General features: G+C 34.8%; 2 protein-coding genes across 5 annotated transcripts in view; one reads left to right on the forward strand and one right to left on the reverse strand.

The window, feature by feature from the left end:
* The window catches only part of LOC150099706 (uncharacterized), a 143,782-nt gene that overhangs the window by 107,348 nt on the left and 17,722 nt on the right, over positions 1–18,712 (forward strand). Inside the window, exon 4 of one of the 2 annotated variants that reach the window (XM_090404422.1) lies at positions 8,532–8,650. The exons of the other annotated variant lie outside the window; for it this stretch is intronic. Within the exon in view, the coding sequence (XP_090260548.1) occupies positions 8,532–8,588 (57 nt within the window). The 3' untranslated portion in view covers positions 8,589–8,650. Of the gene's footprint in view, positions 1–8,531; positions 8,651–18,712 lie in introns of those variants that run through there. 2 annotated transcript variants of the gene reach the window in all.
* The window catches only part of LOC150099707 (semaphorin-2A-like), a 794,210-nt gene that overhangs the window by 51,290 nt on the left and 724,208 nt on the right, over positions 1–18,712 (reverse strand). For all 3 annotated transcript variants that reach the window (XM_090404418.1, XM_090404419.1, XM_090404417.1), the window contains exons 12-13: positions 15,521–15,645; positions 10,099–10,250 (exon numbers count right to left, since the gene is read on the reverse strand). In XM_090404418.1, coding sequence (XP_090260544.1) covers positions 10,099–10,250; positions 15,521–15,645 — 277 coding nt within the window. The remainder of the gene's footprint in view (positions 1–10,098; positions 10,251–15,520; positions 15,646–18,712) is intronic.

Consider the following 18,712-nt stretch of genomic DNA (forward strand, 5'->3'; position numbering starts at 1 on the left):
GACAAAAAAACCCTAGTTTCCGGGTGAAAAAACCCTTCTATCTCTATATGAGACTGGCTAACTTACCATTAGTCAAAAGAGATCAAACAATTGAAATCTATTATGAATATAATACATTTCATTCTTTATTACAGTTGTTTAGGTTGAAGTGCAAGCTGAGTGAGAAGTCAAAATTTTTAATGTGAGCCATTGAATGTATACTTAATTTTTGTTTTGATCTCGTTTGTCACATCTGTTGGAGAACCAGGGGTTAGATAGTAGTCAGGAGTTTTGAGTGGAGTGGAGAATACATGAAGAATAATTTGTTATTTGCTCCCTTTTTTTAAAAAAAAAAAAAAATGGAATTTTGTTGTTTTGTTGGAGATTTTATTTAACTGCAGTTACTATAATTTGTTATAACTTTCATGGGATATGCAGCACAGATGGACTTGTAGATGCGACTTTGATCCAAGCATGGCCTTGACATTGTCCCTCCCCTCCCCCACACACATATCAGGCACAACCTGGCAGAGCAATTAGCAGAATAATTTTCCATCTGATCAGAGAGCCCCCCAAAACATTACCAACTGATTCAGTTCTGTAACCAGTCTAGCAGCCAGCCTGAAAAAACCATTTGACTACTTTACCCTCGAATGAAAGAGTGCTTAATTACAGCATGGAGAGTGCACTTAGCAACATTAGCAAGTGTGAACAAAGGGTGGGAACAGAAACTGTAGTTACGCTGATGATGAAACATGGTAATAGCCACTTCATACCTCTAATAATATGTAATGCAGTGGTGTTTCACTGTGTGATCAAAGTCATCTACCACCTGGAAGTCTAGTTGGCATTTCCCCCAACTAGGAAAGGTATGCCTACACTTATTATACGAATGGTATAATAAGTATGTGAATAGCTCAGAAAAGGGAGAGGTGGAGAGAGAGAGAGAGATGACTGCAACAGAAAATGTGTAAAAGATGTTTCAAACAAGGATAATGACAACAGTTAGAGAAGAAAAGTATAACATGACCAGTGGTGTAGAGAGAGCAGAGTAGATCTCTATCTGCAGCTATTTTCATTAGTCCAAAATCAGCCCTTGGAGATTGCTATGGCCCTGAAGAAATACATTAACACGTTCGCTGCCACGCTACTCAGTCATAGTTTGTTCCTGCACGCCAAGCGCTTTTCGCGTCTTCAAGGTCACTACGAGTAATCTCGTAGCCGGCTTATCAGACAGAATCTTGTTTCATACGCCAACTACGAGTAATCTCGTATCACTCCCATCTTCAAGGTCACTACGAGTAATCTCGTAGCCGGCTTATCAGATCGAATTTTGTTTCATACGCCAACTACGAGTAATCTCGTATCACTTCCATCTATATATTACATGTGCTGACGCCAGTGTTTATTGCGTCTAGTTCAGTTTTAGTTTCTAGTCTCTAAGAACCTTCAATGTCGCCATGACCAGTAAAAGAAAACTTACTGATATAGAAGTAGAAGCTTATGCTAATATGAGCAATGATGAATTTCATGAAATATTTGGTTCCGATTCCAAAGTGATCCTACAGACGACTCTAGTGGTGACTGATGATGAAGAAACTTTTGAAGATGAAGTTAGCAACCAGCCAAATACATCAACATCAACTTATTGGGAAAATTCAGAAGAAGTGCCCCCACAATTTGACTTTGTTGAAACTGCAGGTTTTAAAATTGACACTGGAAATTTCAGTATCAAAAGGTTAGTTGAACTTTTCTGAAGATTTTCTCACAATTTTAGTAGAACAAACCAATTTATATGCTTTACAAAATATTGAGGAAAGCCGAGCGCAGTTCAAAAAAAGTCGAAGAATTTCTAACTGGAAAGCAACAGACATACCTGAAATGAAATTATTTCTTGGACTTTTACTTCATATGGGTCCTTGTAATTTACTGTCTATTGAGCATTATTGGAGTACAAATCAACTTTACAATTTGCCATTTTGACGCTCTAAAATGAGCCGAAATCGATTTCAAATTTTATTGCGTCATTTGCATTTCGCAGATAATTCCCAAGCAGCTAATGATAAATTGCACAAATTAAGACCAGTCCTAGATCATTTTAATAGTGTAATGCGAAATTGCTACACACCAGACAGAAACTTATGTATTGATGAGTCAATGGTGTTGTGGCGCGGTAGACTGGCATTTCGGCAATATATAAAAAACAAAAAACATAAATATGGCGTGAAATTCTATGAACTGTGCGAATCAAATGGATTGGTGATAAAAATAAAAATTTATACAGGAAAATCTGAATCGTCTTTAGCGAAAATGGGTCACGCATATGATGTTGTATTCCAGTTGATGGAAGAATATTTAGACAGGGGTTATGTATTGCATATGGACAATTTTTATAATTCTGTAGCTCTAACAGAATCGCTTACCAACAGAAAAACGTATGTGTGTGGAACGCTGAGAAATAATAGGAAAAAACAATCCACCAGATGTTATTCAAAAGAAACTAAAGAAAGGGGAATTTGTATGGCAAAGAAGCGGTCCTGTTGTAGTCAGCAAATGGAAGGATAAGAGGGAAGTCCTTTCCATTTCAAATATGCACAAATTTGTAATGGTTGAAGCGCAAAATCATAATGGTAAATTTCAGTTAAAACCTAATATCGTTAGGGATTATAATTTGGGTATGTCAGGCACCGATCTTTCTGATCAAATGCTTTCATACTATTCTACCTTACGAAAGACAATTAGATGGCCAAAGAAATTGGCAATATGCATTTTTGAGGTATACATTCAAAATGCGCATAAATTTTATAACATGATTACTGGAAATGCAATGTCTGCATTAAAATTTAGAGATCAATTTATCTCAATTTTTGTTGGGATGGATGAACTTACAGCATCAGAGAATATCAGGAGGAATCGGGATTTTCATTATTTGGAAATTTTACCACCAACAGAAAAAAAGAATCACCCGGCAAAGCCATGCCATGTCTGTACAAGAAACAAACGTAGACGCGAAACACATTATTATTGTCCTGTTTGCCAGGAAAAACCATCATTGTGCGTGGAAAATTGTTTTAAAATGTACCATTCTTAATTTGAATAAATTGTTTTTTTTTTTATTTTACTGAGTGCTTTTTTATTTCATTGATTGGTTTTATTTTTATTGATTTTACTAGTTTAAAATTGATTTACAAATTATGTGTTATACTACGGATTAACTCGCGCTTGGCATACGAGGTTGGTAATCGACATACGAGTATACTCGTAGTTGGCTTGTGAAGCTCATATACGAACTATGAGTATACTCGTAGTTGGCATCTGAGGCACATACACAATATACTATATTTTAGTTGAAATTATTTCTCTTCTACCAAGCTCCCAGACATGCTCTCCGCTTTATTCAGAATCCAAGGGTCCAAATTAAGGTAATTATACAAAGGGATAACTCATGTTTGGCATAGGAGGTCGGTAAATCGACATATGAGTATACTCGTAGTTGGCTTGTGAAGCTCATATACGAACTACGCATATACTCGTAGTTGGCAGCGAATGTGTTAACATATAAAGAAAGAGTTGAAAAACTGTGAGATGATGTATTCATCTCCTGACTTTGGCCATGTTAGATGCTGTGCTTCTGGTGGCCAGTCAGCTGAAAGTATGATGCAGGAAAGTAGCAATTCTAGGAAATTAATCAGTGCTATTTCATCTCTTTAAATATAAATATAGTGGGAAAAGTACTAGAGATGTAAGATTCAGAATTACTTGTTGTGCTCAACTTCTTGCTAAATATCACACATTTATGCCCGTCCCCCATGCATATACCAGTGCAACAGGCCTCCACTTTACAACCACCTGCTTTTATGACTGATATAAATTTTCTAATTATGGCTATGAAATGCAGTCATAGGGCTAACCACCTTATCATCGTATAATGGTTATGGTTAAATGAATAGGAAACCTTTGACACCGTGAGGTAAAAGAGGGAAGAAGAAAGCTATGACATGCTAAGCCACTAAAGTGAGACAATTGGAATGCATGTTCTTCAACAGCCCTTTGTTGACTGAGACCACAGCATACAAGTGAGAATAAAAAAAATTAACTACAGTGAATGAATTCCAGTTACTGAATCAACATGGTTCAATTTTATCCAGTAACTAAGAACTTTTACATCACAAAATATTGTATACTTATTTACATTAAAAAAAAAAAAAATATATATATATATATATATATATATATATATATATATCACTCTGCCTGGATTGCTTAACAGGAAAAGGTAGGACTTAATAGACAGTCTGGCTTATCTTCACCAAAATTTGAAAAACTGATAAAGGCTGTTGATGCAGAAGTTAGCTCAATGACTAAAGAGGTTTGAACATTCACCAAAAAATGCTATAAAAACTATTGCAGATGCATGGAATGAAGTTGAGTCCAACCTGAAAGGGGTTGGAAGAGTCCTTGCCAAACAGTTAACTAAATGTATTTTGAAATTATAAATTTCAAAATACATTTACTAATACATTTATTCCAGCGATGCTCCAGCACCATTATCCTGTCCCTGTAGTGGTTCTCAGTAATATCTGCAAAATACCCCTCTACAGCTGCAATCACCTATTGATTCCAAGAAAAATGCTGACCAGCGAGGAAGAGTTTTATTTTTGGGAAGAGATAGACGTCAGAGGGAGCCAAATCTGGAGAATAGGGTGGATGTTCCAACAATTCATAGTGCAGATCCCTTAATTTTTCTATTGTCAAAACACTTTTGTGGGCAGGTGCATTTATTCTGATGAAAGATGATTTTTTTTGTTCTACAAACCGGGTCTTTTCTCACAATTTTTTTTGTCTAGTCTGATTAAAAGATTGGAATAATACTCCCTGGGTCATTGTTTTACCCTTTTCAAGATAAGTAATAAACAAAATGCCTTTAGCATCCCAAAACACCAATGCCATGACCTTTCTGCTGATGGAACCGACTTTGAATTCTTTGGCACTGAACAACTGGCTTCTATCCACTGTTTGAATTCTGGTGTGTAATGGTGAATCCATGTCTCATCCATAGTAATAAATTGATGCACAAAATCAGTTTTATTCTTGTTAAAACGCTCCAAGCACTATTCAGAGATTTTTATGCAAGTATGTTTTTGATCTGCTGTGAGCACAGCACCCATCTTAAGCAAAGCTTTTTCATTTGCAATTCTTCATGCAAAATATATCCTACACGTTCTTTTGAAATGCATATAGTCTCAGCAGTTTCACACACTTTGAACTCGCCGGTCATTCAATACCACATTGTGCCCTTGATCAATGATTTCTGTGTTGTTATACTTTTTGGACATATTTCGTGTGGATCGTCTTCAAGGCTGGTACAGCCATGTTTAAATTTGGCAGCCAATTTCTTAATTATCGGAAATGAAGGTGAAGAGTGCCCATAAACCTTTATGAACTTTGAATAAATTTCTTTTGTCATTATGCCTTCTTTTATAAAGAATTTTGTTACTGCACGATACTCAATTTTATCGATTTCAAGGGATACAGACAACACTTTTGCTTCAGACAGCTGTATAAAATAAACTACTTGATAGAATGACTTGCAATTTCACATGGATGCTTATGATAGATATACCAACTTAGGAAAAAAAAAATCTTGCCGATAGTGTTGCCATCTATGTTTGAGGCCAAGAACTTTTCAGACCACCCTCGTATAAGTATCTACCAAAGATGCAAATAGATTGGTGCACTTGAATGAAAAGGAACATTACGAGTGAAGAGCTTACTGAAATGGTAGAATAAGGAACCATTGAAGAAGAAACTGAAAAACCTAATCTTACCTTGCACTTACAGAGGTTTTTGAAAATACTGACTCCAGACTAAAAAAATTTGGAAACTGATGACTCAAATTTGAATTGAGCTCAGAAGGTAACCTTGTTAGGAATGCCTTATCATGCTAGAGGGATTATTGAGGGAAAAAAGACTCCTTAGTTCACAAGAAACTACATACTGATTAAGAAACTATGTAAATCCTATAACATTTTAATTGTTACATAATGAATACATTTAGTTAACATTTCATTATTTAAGTGTTAAATACTATATAACACTGATAACACATCATTCTTATTAGTGCTGGTAATAATAAAGAAATTCAGAAATTTAATATCCATGACATTAAACATGGTATCCAGATGAGAATATCATTAAGGATTGGTATTATGATGCTTTCTAAAAAAACTATGAAATAATACCTAATCTGAAAGTGTTCATGTTCAACATAGTAGTGCAGAGAGGACAATATTTGAGAGAGAGAAAGTGGAAGGAAGGAGAATCTATGACAGCATGACAATCTTCTTGTACAAAAATGTAGTTAATGAGCAGAAGAACTCATAGTTTATAGCATTCCTAGCACATTATGGATCCTTAATTCACTTAGCTGGTTTGGTTGGCTGTGTGGATAAGTGTCTCTATTTCTCAAGCTGTAGGCTATTGATCCAACTCCAACTGGAAATGGATGTTCGTGGTGATACATGATTTCTATTGAGAGTGATGGAACGAACTTACCTGTATGAGTTTCTTTCTTGTAGACTTCTAATGATACTCCTCCAATTATGTTTTTGTTGATAAGGATGTCTAGGAATTTGATTTTTTGATGGCAATTATTCAGGTAATATACAAAATCTTCAAGGTCTTTTTGTGTAGGTTTCCAAATGATAAAGATGTCATTGACATATCTCCACTAGACATGTGGTTTTAAGGTTGAATGTGCTATAGCTACTTTCTCAAGTTTTTCCAGGTATAAGTTGGTGGTAAGAGGTGATAAAGGTGAGATCACTGCCAGATCATATATTTGGTAGTAAAATTTTTCTTTACAACTAAAAAATGAAGATTTAAGGCAGTGATGGAAGAAAGAAATAGGTCTTCAAGTATCTCTATTGATTATTCCACAAAGTTGGTAAATAGTGAAACTACATCTAAATATATATATATATATATATATATATATATATATGATGGGGAAATTTATATGTTTGAAAGTTTATCTACAAAATGCATTGAGGAGGTTAGATAGGTATTTTGAGAGACGATATGTTGGGGAGCTTCTGCCAACTAATGGATGGAGGAAGTTGTCCACATTATGTCCTTTAGGAATGCCTATAATCTGCCATACATGATTTCATTACTCAGTGTCAGACCACTTCCTGCTTACTGGGGGCCTGAAGTGGCATAAAAAATTGCTATGTTTGGCCTCTACAGCAGGATTCCTGATTATGCAATACTTAGCCCACCCACAGTACCGATGTACTACAGCTTTACCACCTTTTATAGATGGGACTATCTTTAAAAATAATAATAATAAAAAAATGTCTATTTGAATATAATTTTTCATTACTAAGATTTTGAAGAACTGATTTATTTTTGAATTTTATTTCTTGAATCCCAGACTAAATATCTAAACCAAACATTTTTCTTTTAAAAGGATTTACAGAAATTCACCTTGGTTACAAATTTTCACATAAATAAAATAAACACACACACTCCTTTATAATTATATTTTGAAAAAGACAAAAATATTGCCATACAGAAAGTGTCTTTATTTTTTCCATCCTGATACCCTTTATCAACCAAACAAGTTAAGAAATTATTTTTCATAATGAAATGGGAAGCTTATAATATAATATTTGTTGATGTTAGGTGCATGTACAAGCGGGTACCAAAAATAATTGGAATCTGAACTTGGTACATGTGCATTTCCTAGTTATGGATGATGTCGCTAGGCATCGTGAGCATGCGGTTTTCCAAGCAAGTCTGGTAAGTAGTGTCATCTTGTGTGAACTGGTTTGTTGTTCTGACTGCTTTTTTTTGTTAGTGCTTACAAGCAAGTTTGGCGATTTTGTAATGGCTGACACAAGGAACAGAGAGTGTGCAAGAAATTTTGTTTTCTTTCATGTAAAACTGCAGCTGAAACTACTGTCATGCTTCGGAAAGCCTTTAAGAACAATGCTTTAGGTAAAACGTAGGTTTACAAGTGGTTTTCTCATTTCAAAAATATGGACATGTCAGGTGAAGATCAATCACGATCTGGCCAACCCTCAAGAATTTGAACAGAAGATTTGCAAATGAAATGTTTTTTCGAAAGTTGTGACTGGGATGAGTCTTGGTGCTACCGTTATGATCCAGGAACAAAACAAGCATCAAGCCAGTGGAAATATGCAAATTCACCGAGATCCAAGAAGGCACATCAAGTTTGATCAAATGTCAAGACAATGTTGATTTTTTTTTTTTTTATGTGAATAGAATTGTGCACAAAGAATTTGTTCCTCATGGACAGACAATGAGCCAACTTTTTATCTCAACATTTTGAGAACACTGCATAATAGTGTATGATGAAACGGCAAGAAATATGGAGTAGCAGGGATTGGTTGCTGCCATGACAATACCCAGCCCACATGGCCTTGTCTGTCCACCAGTTCTTGATGAAGAACATGATGGTTGTCCCCACTCACCCAATCTCTCTTTCCATGTGACTTCTTTTTTTTTTTTTTTTTTTATTCCCACAGATAAAGAAAACCATGAAAGGGCAGCGATTCACTGATGCAGACTGCTGGAGGCCATAAACAGGATTCCAATCGAACAGTTCCAGAATTGTTTCCAGCAGCGGGAAAAAACTTCAAGACAAGTGTACTGACTCACATGGAGAGTACTTTGAAGCAGACTAGAATATGATATTATAAATTTTAATATAATTAAAAAAATAATAATTCCAGTTATTTTTGAGTATAAGCTAAAAAAAAAACTACATAAAAAGGGGAAAATGGTGAAATTTCCCAAAGGTTCAATGAGTTCAAACATCTAATCTTGAATGACCAGAATATTTCCAAAGTTAATAAAGTTACCCAGATAAAATCTGATAGTAATGGTAGGTTCACCAGTTCTTGAAATATGAAGTAAAAAAAAAACAACAACATAAAATAGGGGCAACTATCCATGCTTATTAAGACTTCTGACTAGGTGAAGACCATAAGCTATGTTTGGTTCTAAAAATAGCTTATGGTCTTCACCTATCACAGAGAAAAGGCCCATGCAAAATTTGATAGCCAATGTGTGATATTACCGTATGATGTAGATACATACTACCCGATATTTTCTTTATCTTGAGCAGAAGATACCTTTAGTGAATCTTCAATAATGGGAAATATAGAGATGAACCAAAAACAACAATAGATTGAAGAACCAACTCTGAATAAACCAAAAACAACTATTTTGAAAACTATATTAGATTCAAACAATGCCTGCAGCATGTACTGCTCATGCTAACTCTTTTTTATGCATTAAGTTGATCTGATGACATTTTTTTCAAGAAAGATTGTGAACCTAGAGACAAAACATGGAAATTTTTCAAGCTATGGTCTCCAGTAAACAGGGCAGTGGTCTCACACTGGGTAATGAAATTAATCTCCCACTTAAAGACAATCCCAAGCATCCATGCTCATGGCAAGATTTGAATCTACAGCCTGTTGATTGGAGAGCTAGTGCATTAACCACTTTGCCAACTGGACTGGAAATGATGTCTCTTGATTATTACTGTCTGCCAAAATGAATCAACCAATAAAAAAATAGCCACTACTGGATCAGGTAAGACTTCATCCTGGTCATGTCTGTTAAGTAAACCATACTTACTCAGACAAGCTTTTCAGCATTACATAACTTTGCTTCAATATTTGTGCAAAAATTTCTTATAGATAACTGCATAAAAATAATGATCGCTGAATAGCAATTTCATTTGTTTATTTTGTCCATGGAAACTGTATTATTTTTTAACTCAGCAAGAAGGGTATTGTAAATCCCTACAAAATAATTAACAGGTTCTCAAATTGTGATATGATATTTACTATCTAAATACATCTAAAAATGAATTCTTCACATGACACCAAATATTCAAATTGCATAGAAGTTTAATAAGATTGAGTGTGCAGATTAGCATTGAAGACAATGATTTTAGAAATTATTTTAGTACTAATCATTCTTGATTATATCTTGAGAGAGAGCATGTTATCATTAAATGGCTTAAGATACTTCTAAAGGTTTATGCTGAGCTAAATGGAAAAACATTCGTTGTATATTTACCCTGTGACGTATGGTTTGCATTCATTATGATCTTTATCCCAACCACAGTAGGGATCTTGTATGCATCGTAGACAGTTGTCATATCTCCCTTTACACATTACTAAATCAAACTGTCGTATTAAAGAATCTGATGACACATACAAAGACTTGTGCTGTAAGAAAAAACAAAAGGTTTCTGCTTATAAAGTTAAAAAAATCATAAATTTACATAGGAAATTATATCTGTTTTCACACACATTTTTAAAAATTTTCTCTATATCATTGTTATTTCTCTGTATCATTCAACTCTTGTGTTGAATGACATACGAGTTATACACTATATTAGATAACAAACAATATTTATTGAAGTGGTACATCTCGACATTTTGACCACTATATTATGAGCATCTTCAAATTTACTATCACAATATCAAGTATGCAAGCAACTAAAACTTCTTGATTCAACTAACCAAATTTGAAATTAATTATTATTATTATTATTATTCAAGCTTCTCCAGTGAGTCCAAGAACTTATAAAGTAAAGGTCCCTTTTAGACAGATAATTCCAAAGTACCTTTCATATCCTTCCTTGAACATAATCAAAGATGCACACACTCAACATTCATCTGATAACCTATTCCACACCATGAAAAGAAACTGGAACTTAGCTTCCAGACTCAAAGTTTTTCTCTCTCCACCTGTCATAACCTGCAAAATCTCACTTGTGTCTAACTCTCGCTCTAAAATCTCCTTACTGGCTATATCTCTTCTCTTCCATCTGTCTTTAAATGCACAATTGATGGGCCAAATACCATCGTGGTTACCCACTGTGGAATAATGGTCTTATCACATTGGGTAAAAGGTAGGAGAATAACTTCCTATATCCTACACATTGTCTTCACCAATGTGTTTATCTGATGTGATGACGACTTAAATGGGGACAAAGGGCTCAGTTTGTTTTGACAATGCCCTTTGGATAGAAAGACCTAGGCTTGAGTCCCATCAAGGATGTGAAGAACCTTTATCTGGGCTTTTCATTTGAAGATGAGTTAGCCAGTCTTATATGGAAATAGCAGGGTTTTTTTTTTCTGCTATAAGGATTGTAGAATGCTGATTATGAAGACATAAATAAGACTTACAAACTTTTGAAAGGGTCATACAGGATTTCAGGTGATGGAATTTTTCATTTAATGGAGGGGGGGGGAAGAGAAAGGCCAAGAGGGCATCCTTGGAAGCTGAGAATGAATGCTATTAAGAAGGGGGTTCTCTCATAGGGTGGGGCATGATTGGAATGGACTGCCATTGGATGTAGTGTGTGCAAGTAAGTAGGATAGCTGGTGTGTGTAGTATGTGGCCTCTCTCGATGAGTCCTCAACTCTCTGGAGGTCTTTCTTAATAATAAAAACAGGCAAACTGTCCAGAAAACCACACAATATACAGACATAGGAGACTACAGGAATAATAATTAATTACCCTATTTTAAGTCATTAGAGAAGGCAGCTGATAAAGAAAGAAAGAAATGATGGCCTGTCCATCCTAAATACACTAGTCACATGCCTTCCAAAAGGTTTGTTATCTTTTTCAATTTATAGAAAACCTACACATTCTGGAAGATATTTGCATAAAGAATCACACTATTAACCAGCTCAACAATATGGTATCCTAAAAACATTAACTTACAGTCAGAGATCTGATGATAATACTCTTATCACTGAACTTGCCTTCACCACACTTTTTTAGCTGATGGCTATAATCCCCAAAAAATAGAAAAATGTTAAATGTCTTCCTCAAATCCCCTCTATCATCTAAGACCACAGCAAAACTGTTACCATCCCATACATTCCGGCACATCTGAAAAAATATCCAGATGCTTAATAAATATCAGCTCCTTGCCACATTTAAACCATATATCAAAATTGGCAACCCTCATCTGTTTGCTGAAGGACATACTCTCTCCTTTATCACATCCAGGATAAAGGAGTATATGAAATGCCCTGGCTTACTATGGAGCAGCAGGAAGATCTGTTGACATCCGCCTTGGAGAACATAAAAAATACATTCAGCACCATCGTTATGGCAAGTTGGGAGTAGCGCAGACCAAGCCTCAGTTATCCTCCACACAGGATCAAACAGAGAAAAGCAAAAGTGCTACACAGAAGTCATAAATGTTTTTGGAATCCATAGCAGCTTTACAAGTATGGCTGTATCAGTTTACCAAAAATCTGGGAGATAGTATTTTAAGATCAAATTAATACTTGTTTACTCTCTCTCTTCATCCAACAACAATAGATGGTTGTCCCCACTATTAACTAATTGTTGCTGTTTGTGTTCTAGGACAAGCTTTTTTTTTTTTTTTTTGTGCTCTGAAGATAATGTGTATGACACCAGCAAAATATCAGAAAACAAGTAAATAAATATTTTATTCTTGTGTTGTGAATTAGAAGAGGGTGATGGTAGTTCCATTCTATAAAGCCTTGAAACCACATCTGTGTTTGTTGAGATCTGGTCACTGGGATTTGAAGAGGATGAAATAACATTGGAGAGGATAGATACAAAGGCAGATAACAAGAATGATATCAGGAGTCTGAAATGTTGATTATGCAAATAGAATGAGGGGAATAATCTGCAAAGGCTAGTGGACAGAAAATGAAGGGATAATGATTGCAACATTTAAGCTATTCATAGCTTAAATGTTGCAAAATCATAGTGAGAGATTTTTCATATGATATGAGGAGTCATCCTTGGAGTTGAAAAGGAAGTGGGTAGAGGTTAAGTAATAGCTTATTTTGCATGGATAATAGTAAGATCATGGAAAGTAAGACATAGTAAGACACATTGCCTAGTGACAGCATGAACAGGGGATAATTTTAAGGTAATATGACAGGTTTTACATTGTCTAAGATGGACCACTAAGATGATTTTTGTGACTCCATGGAGATTTTGAATAATAATAATGATAATATTATGTCATATTTTTTTAAAAATCTACTTTAATTCTAAAATCTGAGTTCATGCATCTACTTTCATTCTTCAAAGAATGCTTCTGTTTCTGAAATGAAAAAACACTCGCATGAATAAACTTTAACTTTGTGCTACTTATTCTGAATGTCCTAAGAATAATTTACAGGACCTGCACAATTTCATCAGTTTTATTACATTAATTACGAACTTTTTATCTACAGTACTGCTAGAACATACAAACAATTATCTTTGTCTCCTCTCCTCTTGTGTAGCATTTGCATCTATTATATAAATGTAGAATTAAGTAGGATATGTAGAAGATTATCATTGATAACCTGGGATGTATTACATCCCAAATCATCAATGGTAATTTGGTAACAATGTTCTGCACATCTGACCCAATAATCAGGCTGCATTAATTATCTTACTTACAGAGATAAGTCATCTTTATAATGGGACAAATGGAGTATTACAGTACTTGTATCTTAGATATAACAGCAATCTACTCAAGTTTTACAGAGTAATAGCAGAGTTGGAAAAGAGGAATGGATATACAAGAGGAATATCCTGTGTACAGGATACCACAGTATCCTGTACACAGTGCTTGGATATATTTATGACACTGAGGATAATACGAAGAGAAATATTCAATGATATACTGATGATGCAAAGTTGACAAGTGACATATCTGATACAGAATCTCTTCAAGGTGATTCTGTGTAATTAATGAATATCAGTTTAATATTGATACAGGCAAAGTTATTCATTTCAGACTGAGGATGATGTAAGTGATTGTAGCAGTTTGAGACCTCTGGGGAAGGTAGCAGAGAATAAATTAAATTTAGAGGCCACGTTGCTACGATAGATAAGTTATCACATCAAATAAATGCAATGCTGAGAATATTAAAGCTACAGAAGCTTTGCATGTGAGGTCCAGGTTCTTTTAATAGCATGTGGTGAATGAATAGAATAAACTGTCAGTGTACATTGCAGGTGCATCTTCAGTGAATATTTTCAAGAAGAGGTATGAAAGGTATATTTAGGCATTCTATAGGGCCCTTCCTCAATGAGTCCCTGACTCTATAGATGTGCCCATGTGTAGTAATTGGCCATTTATCTGACCACATCAAGAAGGCATTTTATCAATTTCATAGTTGAAAGATTGGATAATTGAAGTACAATTACATGGTACTGTACCAGTGGTCAGTTGGCATGCAAGGGTCACTCTTTTGAAGGTTAGATAAATGGTAGATTACTGTATAATAATAATGTGTCATTTCTTTTTTTTTTTTAATATCATCCTTAAATCCAAATTAAACTTTTGAATATTTCACAAATACTATATAAGTATTCATATTTTTCAGGAACCATTACAAAAGAATTTAAACTAAAAGTCAGCTGAAAAAAAGATTCAGTGAATTATGGAGGACATCCCCCATTACAGATATTATCTTCATTGCATGCCTGTCTTCCATTTTTGGTTGAGAAAACTGGTTAGAAGCAGCTTCCTCATACTTATACAGCCTTTACTTCAGTTGTTCTTGAAGCATGCATAAATGATGATTACTACCCTATCCCATATAAAGAAGCTAAGACTTCACATCACTTGCTTAGTATCCCATAATGCAAAGCACATCTTCTTACAGACATGTATAATGCAAAGCACATCTCCTTGCAGAACATGTAGGCTATGCATTATGGGAAGGGTCACTACCCAGATCGGTTTCAACCTTTATTGTGGTCTCATCAGTGGGAACCAAACCCAGATTGCCCCAGTCCTGAAAATAGTTCAGGCACAAACTTGTCGGCTTATACTTGGATAAAGGATTTTTTTTTTTAAATTTATTTAATTTACAGTATAACCAAATGGAAAAACTTCCAACAACTTTCTCTAATCCAGAGTATTTTAATAATAAGGTGTGACACTTGTTTGGCTATTTGTATAAGAAAATATGACATTACTTCAACCTTAGTATCTCCTCTGGGTCTGGCTCCCACTGATGAGACCTCAATAAATATAAAATTTATTGAGTATATAATTTCTTGGTATCTTTAATTTATAGTATAACCAAGTGGTAAAACTTCCAAAACCCTTTGGATCATAACTAAGATTTATATGTGTAAGTTAGTATTGCATTTGCAATGATTATGCAAATGCAATACTAACTTAAAAATTAACAGACTCATTCTTCTGTGATCTGTTTAGAGGAGGGACATATATAATTCTAAAAAAGACTTTTAGAATTCTAAAAAAATTCTTAGTTTTAAGAACTTTTTAGAATTATAAAGAAATTTGAATTTTAGAAAATTTCCAAAGCACATAATATACACAGCTCATCAAGAAAATAAACACTTGGAACAAGTTGGGTATATATTAAGTCAGAGAGAGAGAGTTGTTCATTTTTTGGCAGGGGTGTGTATGTGTGCATACTATCATTGATAATCTGGATAAGACTATACATTAAGGGTTCATTAAACTTACTTTGCTAGAGATTTCCATAGCTCTTATTGGATCTGGTGTGGTTGCTTCAAAGATATCAATAAGATTGGAATGCTCTTCTCCATCTCGATTATACCACTCTACAAGCTTATAGATAATGCCTTCATCTAAGAGAACAATAAAGTTTATTTTTTTCCTTTCTGAATTCTGTTGTACCTCTAATAAAAATATACGATAGATAGATGCTATGCATTTTAGCATGCTAATCCTATTGTTACAGAACATTCTCTGAGTATTTTCAAATTAATGTGGTTAACATAACTAGAAAGTTGATTCAAAGAAAAATGTATTTAGAAAAAATATGCATATGTTTGTAAAATAAAGCCATTTGGATTGTTATCATCATTATTAATTAAATAGTTTAATGGCTATATTTAATATAAATTCAATTCTAAAGACAAACAAATGAAAAAAATATTTTTTTTACCAGATAATACAATATTTTTACCATCTATTTCATCCCAAGGAAGTTTTTTTTTTTTTTTTTTGGGGGGGGGGGGCACCACTTTGTTCCTTTATACTTCAGTATTAGTAAATCAACAAAAGGGTTCATTTCCTGATATTTCACATTCCTACTTTTCAATTTCTCACTTGTTCAAATGACAAAAGCAATATAAAGAGATCTTCTGCAAATATGTCAACAAAAACACTCACCCCTTTCTCAACTATATTCTCCAGGATTCTTTCCGCCTTAAAGGAGAAATGTGTACTTAGTTCACTCTGACATAAGTAGAGGTTGACTAACATATGGTCTTCTCTTTTTGATTCCTTTTGACACAAGATACCTTAGACTTATTCTGTGTGATTCATTAGCTGTTGCCTTTCTAATTCAAAAACCCACTTTGAATTTTTAAATTTCTTTTTTTCCAATCTAGACAAACTTGCATGATACTGAAGATCTCATTAACTCTAATTTCATAGATTTGTTGGACATTTGCTCTCAGCAGAATCATATGCAAAGGGTACAAGACATATCAGAATTCCAGATCATTTTATCCACTACCAATATTCTTGACCTTTTTCTCACTAAGAATTCCTCTAAATATACTGTCAGTGTTACTACTTCCACATGCAATTCAGATCACAGTTTGGTACAGACCTCTTTTTCTGAAGTATGTTTTTCATAAGCATTATAGACTTATGATTTTTTTCTTTCTTTCTCCAAATTTTTGCAAATTTGAATCAGCCCATGAAAAGTTGTAAACATATCATACATTTAGCACCATGGGTGAGTGAAGGATTAACCAAGTCAGAAAGCCTGCTCTGGAAACAAAACAGGGTTTAGTTTATGCCCATATCATACACTGAAGAAGCCAGACCCTTTCAAATATGCACATATAGGCCATCAATCCATCTCATGAAGCAGACATTGAAAAAAGAAAACACAGAACAAGCAAGGCATTTTGGGATGTGTAATTTAATTGCATTTTAATAAAAAGCAAAAGTACATTTTGCTTTTTATTAAAATGATACCATATCTATAAATTTTTTCCTTACTTGAGCTGTTCTTTTACTTCTGTAATTTGTTCATTATTATCAGAGAAATATTTTTCTAGATAACAAACTCTTTACAATGAATAGGTTGTGTGGCCTGTACTTTGATTTTCTTGTATATATTTGCTTTTTTTTTCCAATATATATAAATATACAGTCTTGTCATAAATAGTGTTGCAATTTCTGCACACCCTATAGAGGCAGCCTGCCTCACGACGACGTGGCTTAATAAGGGCGCTCGTGGTGTTTGTTGCTTTTTTTGGGCTTGTATTATTATTATTTTTTTTTTTGAAATTGTTTTATGGGAGATTTTTTTGTGATTTGTAATAAAACTTTGCCGTGTTTTAATAAGTTTTTCTTCATTGTTTGTGAGGAGGAGGAGAAGAGTTTAATGAAGAGTAGCTGGTTCCACTAGTGGTGCTGTGCACAGCCAATATTCATGTGCTTAGGAGTAGAGAGAGATTGTTAGCTGTATGGGTTAACATGCAATGGGGAGATTATGAGAACTGTGTAGCTGTAATAGCACTTCACAAGGTTGAAATGCAGATGCCTGTTATTTTCAACAACCAAAAATACTCAGGATCAGTAGAATGTTTGTGTATTGAACTATTAACCATTATAATGATGCAGAAGATATATCTGACTGCCAAAGATCAGGTTAACTATGCTGAATTAGAATGCAACAACTTGTGAGGGCTGTGAAGGCATGCCTCTACCATAACCCTTTGAGAAGGCAGAAAGTGATGCTATGAGAGATGAACAGTTTGCAGAGAATGATGCCACATGTACTAACTGATAACCTGGGGGCTGAGAGCCTATCGTGTTTCTACTGGACATTTCCTAACCCCCATAACTTATGTGGTAGAGAGTGATACAATCAGTCACTTCTCTGGTGGTATGCAAAAACAGACACAGAGACATCCTCTTCGCAGATGAGAAGATTTTCACCATCGAAGAGTGGTTTAACCACCGAAACGATTGATATATGCCCTGGATAGTCAGACAGTATGTGCCATAGCAGCCAGGATCAGAGAGGTCATCATCCTGTGTCGGTGATGCTTTGGTGTGTGTGTAGGGAGGGTTATCCAAGTTGCATTTCTGCGAGAAAGGGGTCAAAATCTCCACCAAAGTGTAACAAGACCCTGTGGTATGGCCCCTGAACAACACCTTGTTTCATGGTAGGCAGTGAACTTTCCAACAGGAGTCAATCCCTGTGAACAAGGCACCGACCACACAACAGTGGTGGAGCAAATGTGCCCAACCACATATTACCATCTGATTGGCTGTCTGGAAGTCCCAATATGAATCCATTGGACTTCAAATTGTGTTTGCAACTTGACTGCATAGTCTGTAAGAAATGACACCCCGGCATCGCCATTCTGAAGGTGGATGTGGAGAAGCAGTGTCAACATTTCCATTGGATATTGTGAGTGCCGACATCGATATGTGGCCTCGCAGACTTTGGGTGTGCATGAAGGCAAAATGGGAACAATTCGAACATTGAGTGCTGCTACATGGACGTTATGCATATGGTTTGTATGTGCTGAAAGCTGTAAATAATTTACTAATAGATTAAAGGTTTATTCACTGTTCAAGTTGTAACAGTATTTATGGCTAGACTAGGCACATTATTTGCATAATATATATATGTATGTATGTATGAAAGGACTGTTTCTTTGC

This window comes from Typopeltis vanoorti, chromosome 14 (genome assembly GCF_054136105.1).
Source record: "Typopeltis vanoorti isolate ZY-2024b chromosome 14, IOZ_Tvanoo_1.0, whole genome shotgun sequence".
Classification (NCBI taxonomy): Eukaryota; Metazoa; Arthropoda; class Arachnida; order Uropygi; family Thelyphonidae; genus Typopeltis; species Typopeltis vanoorti.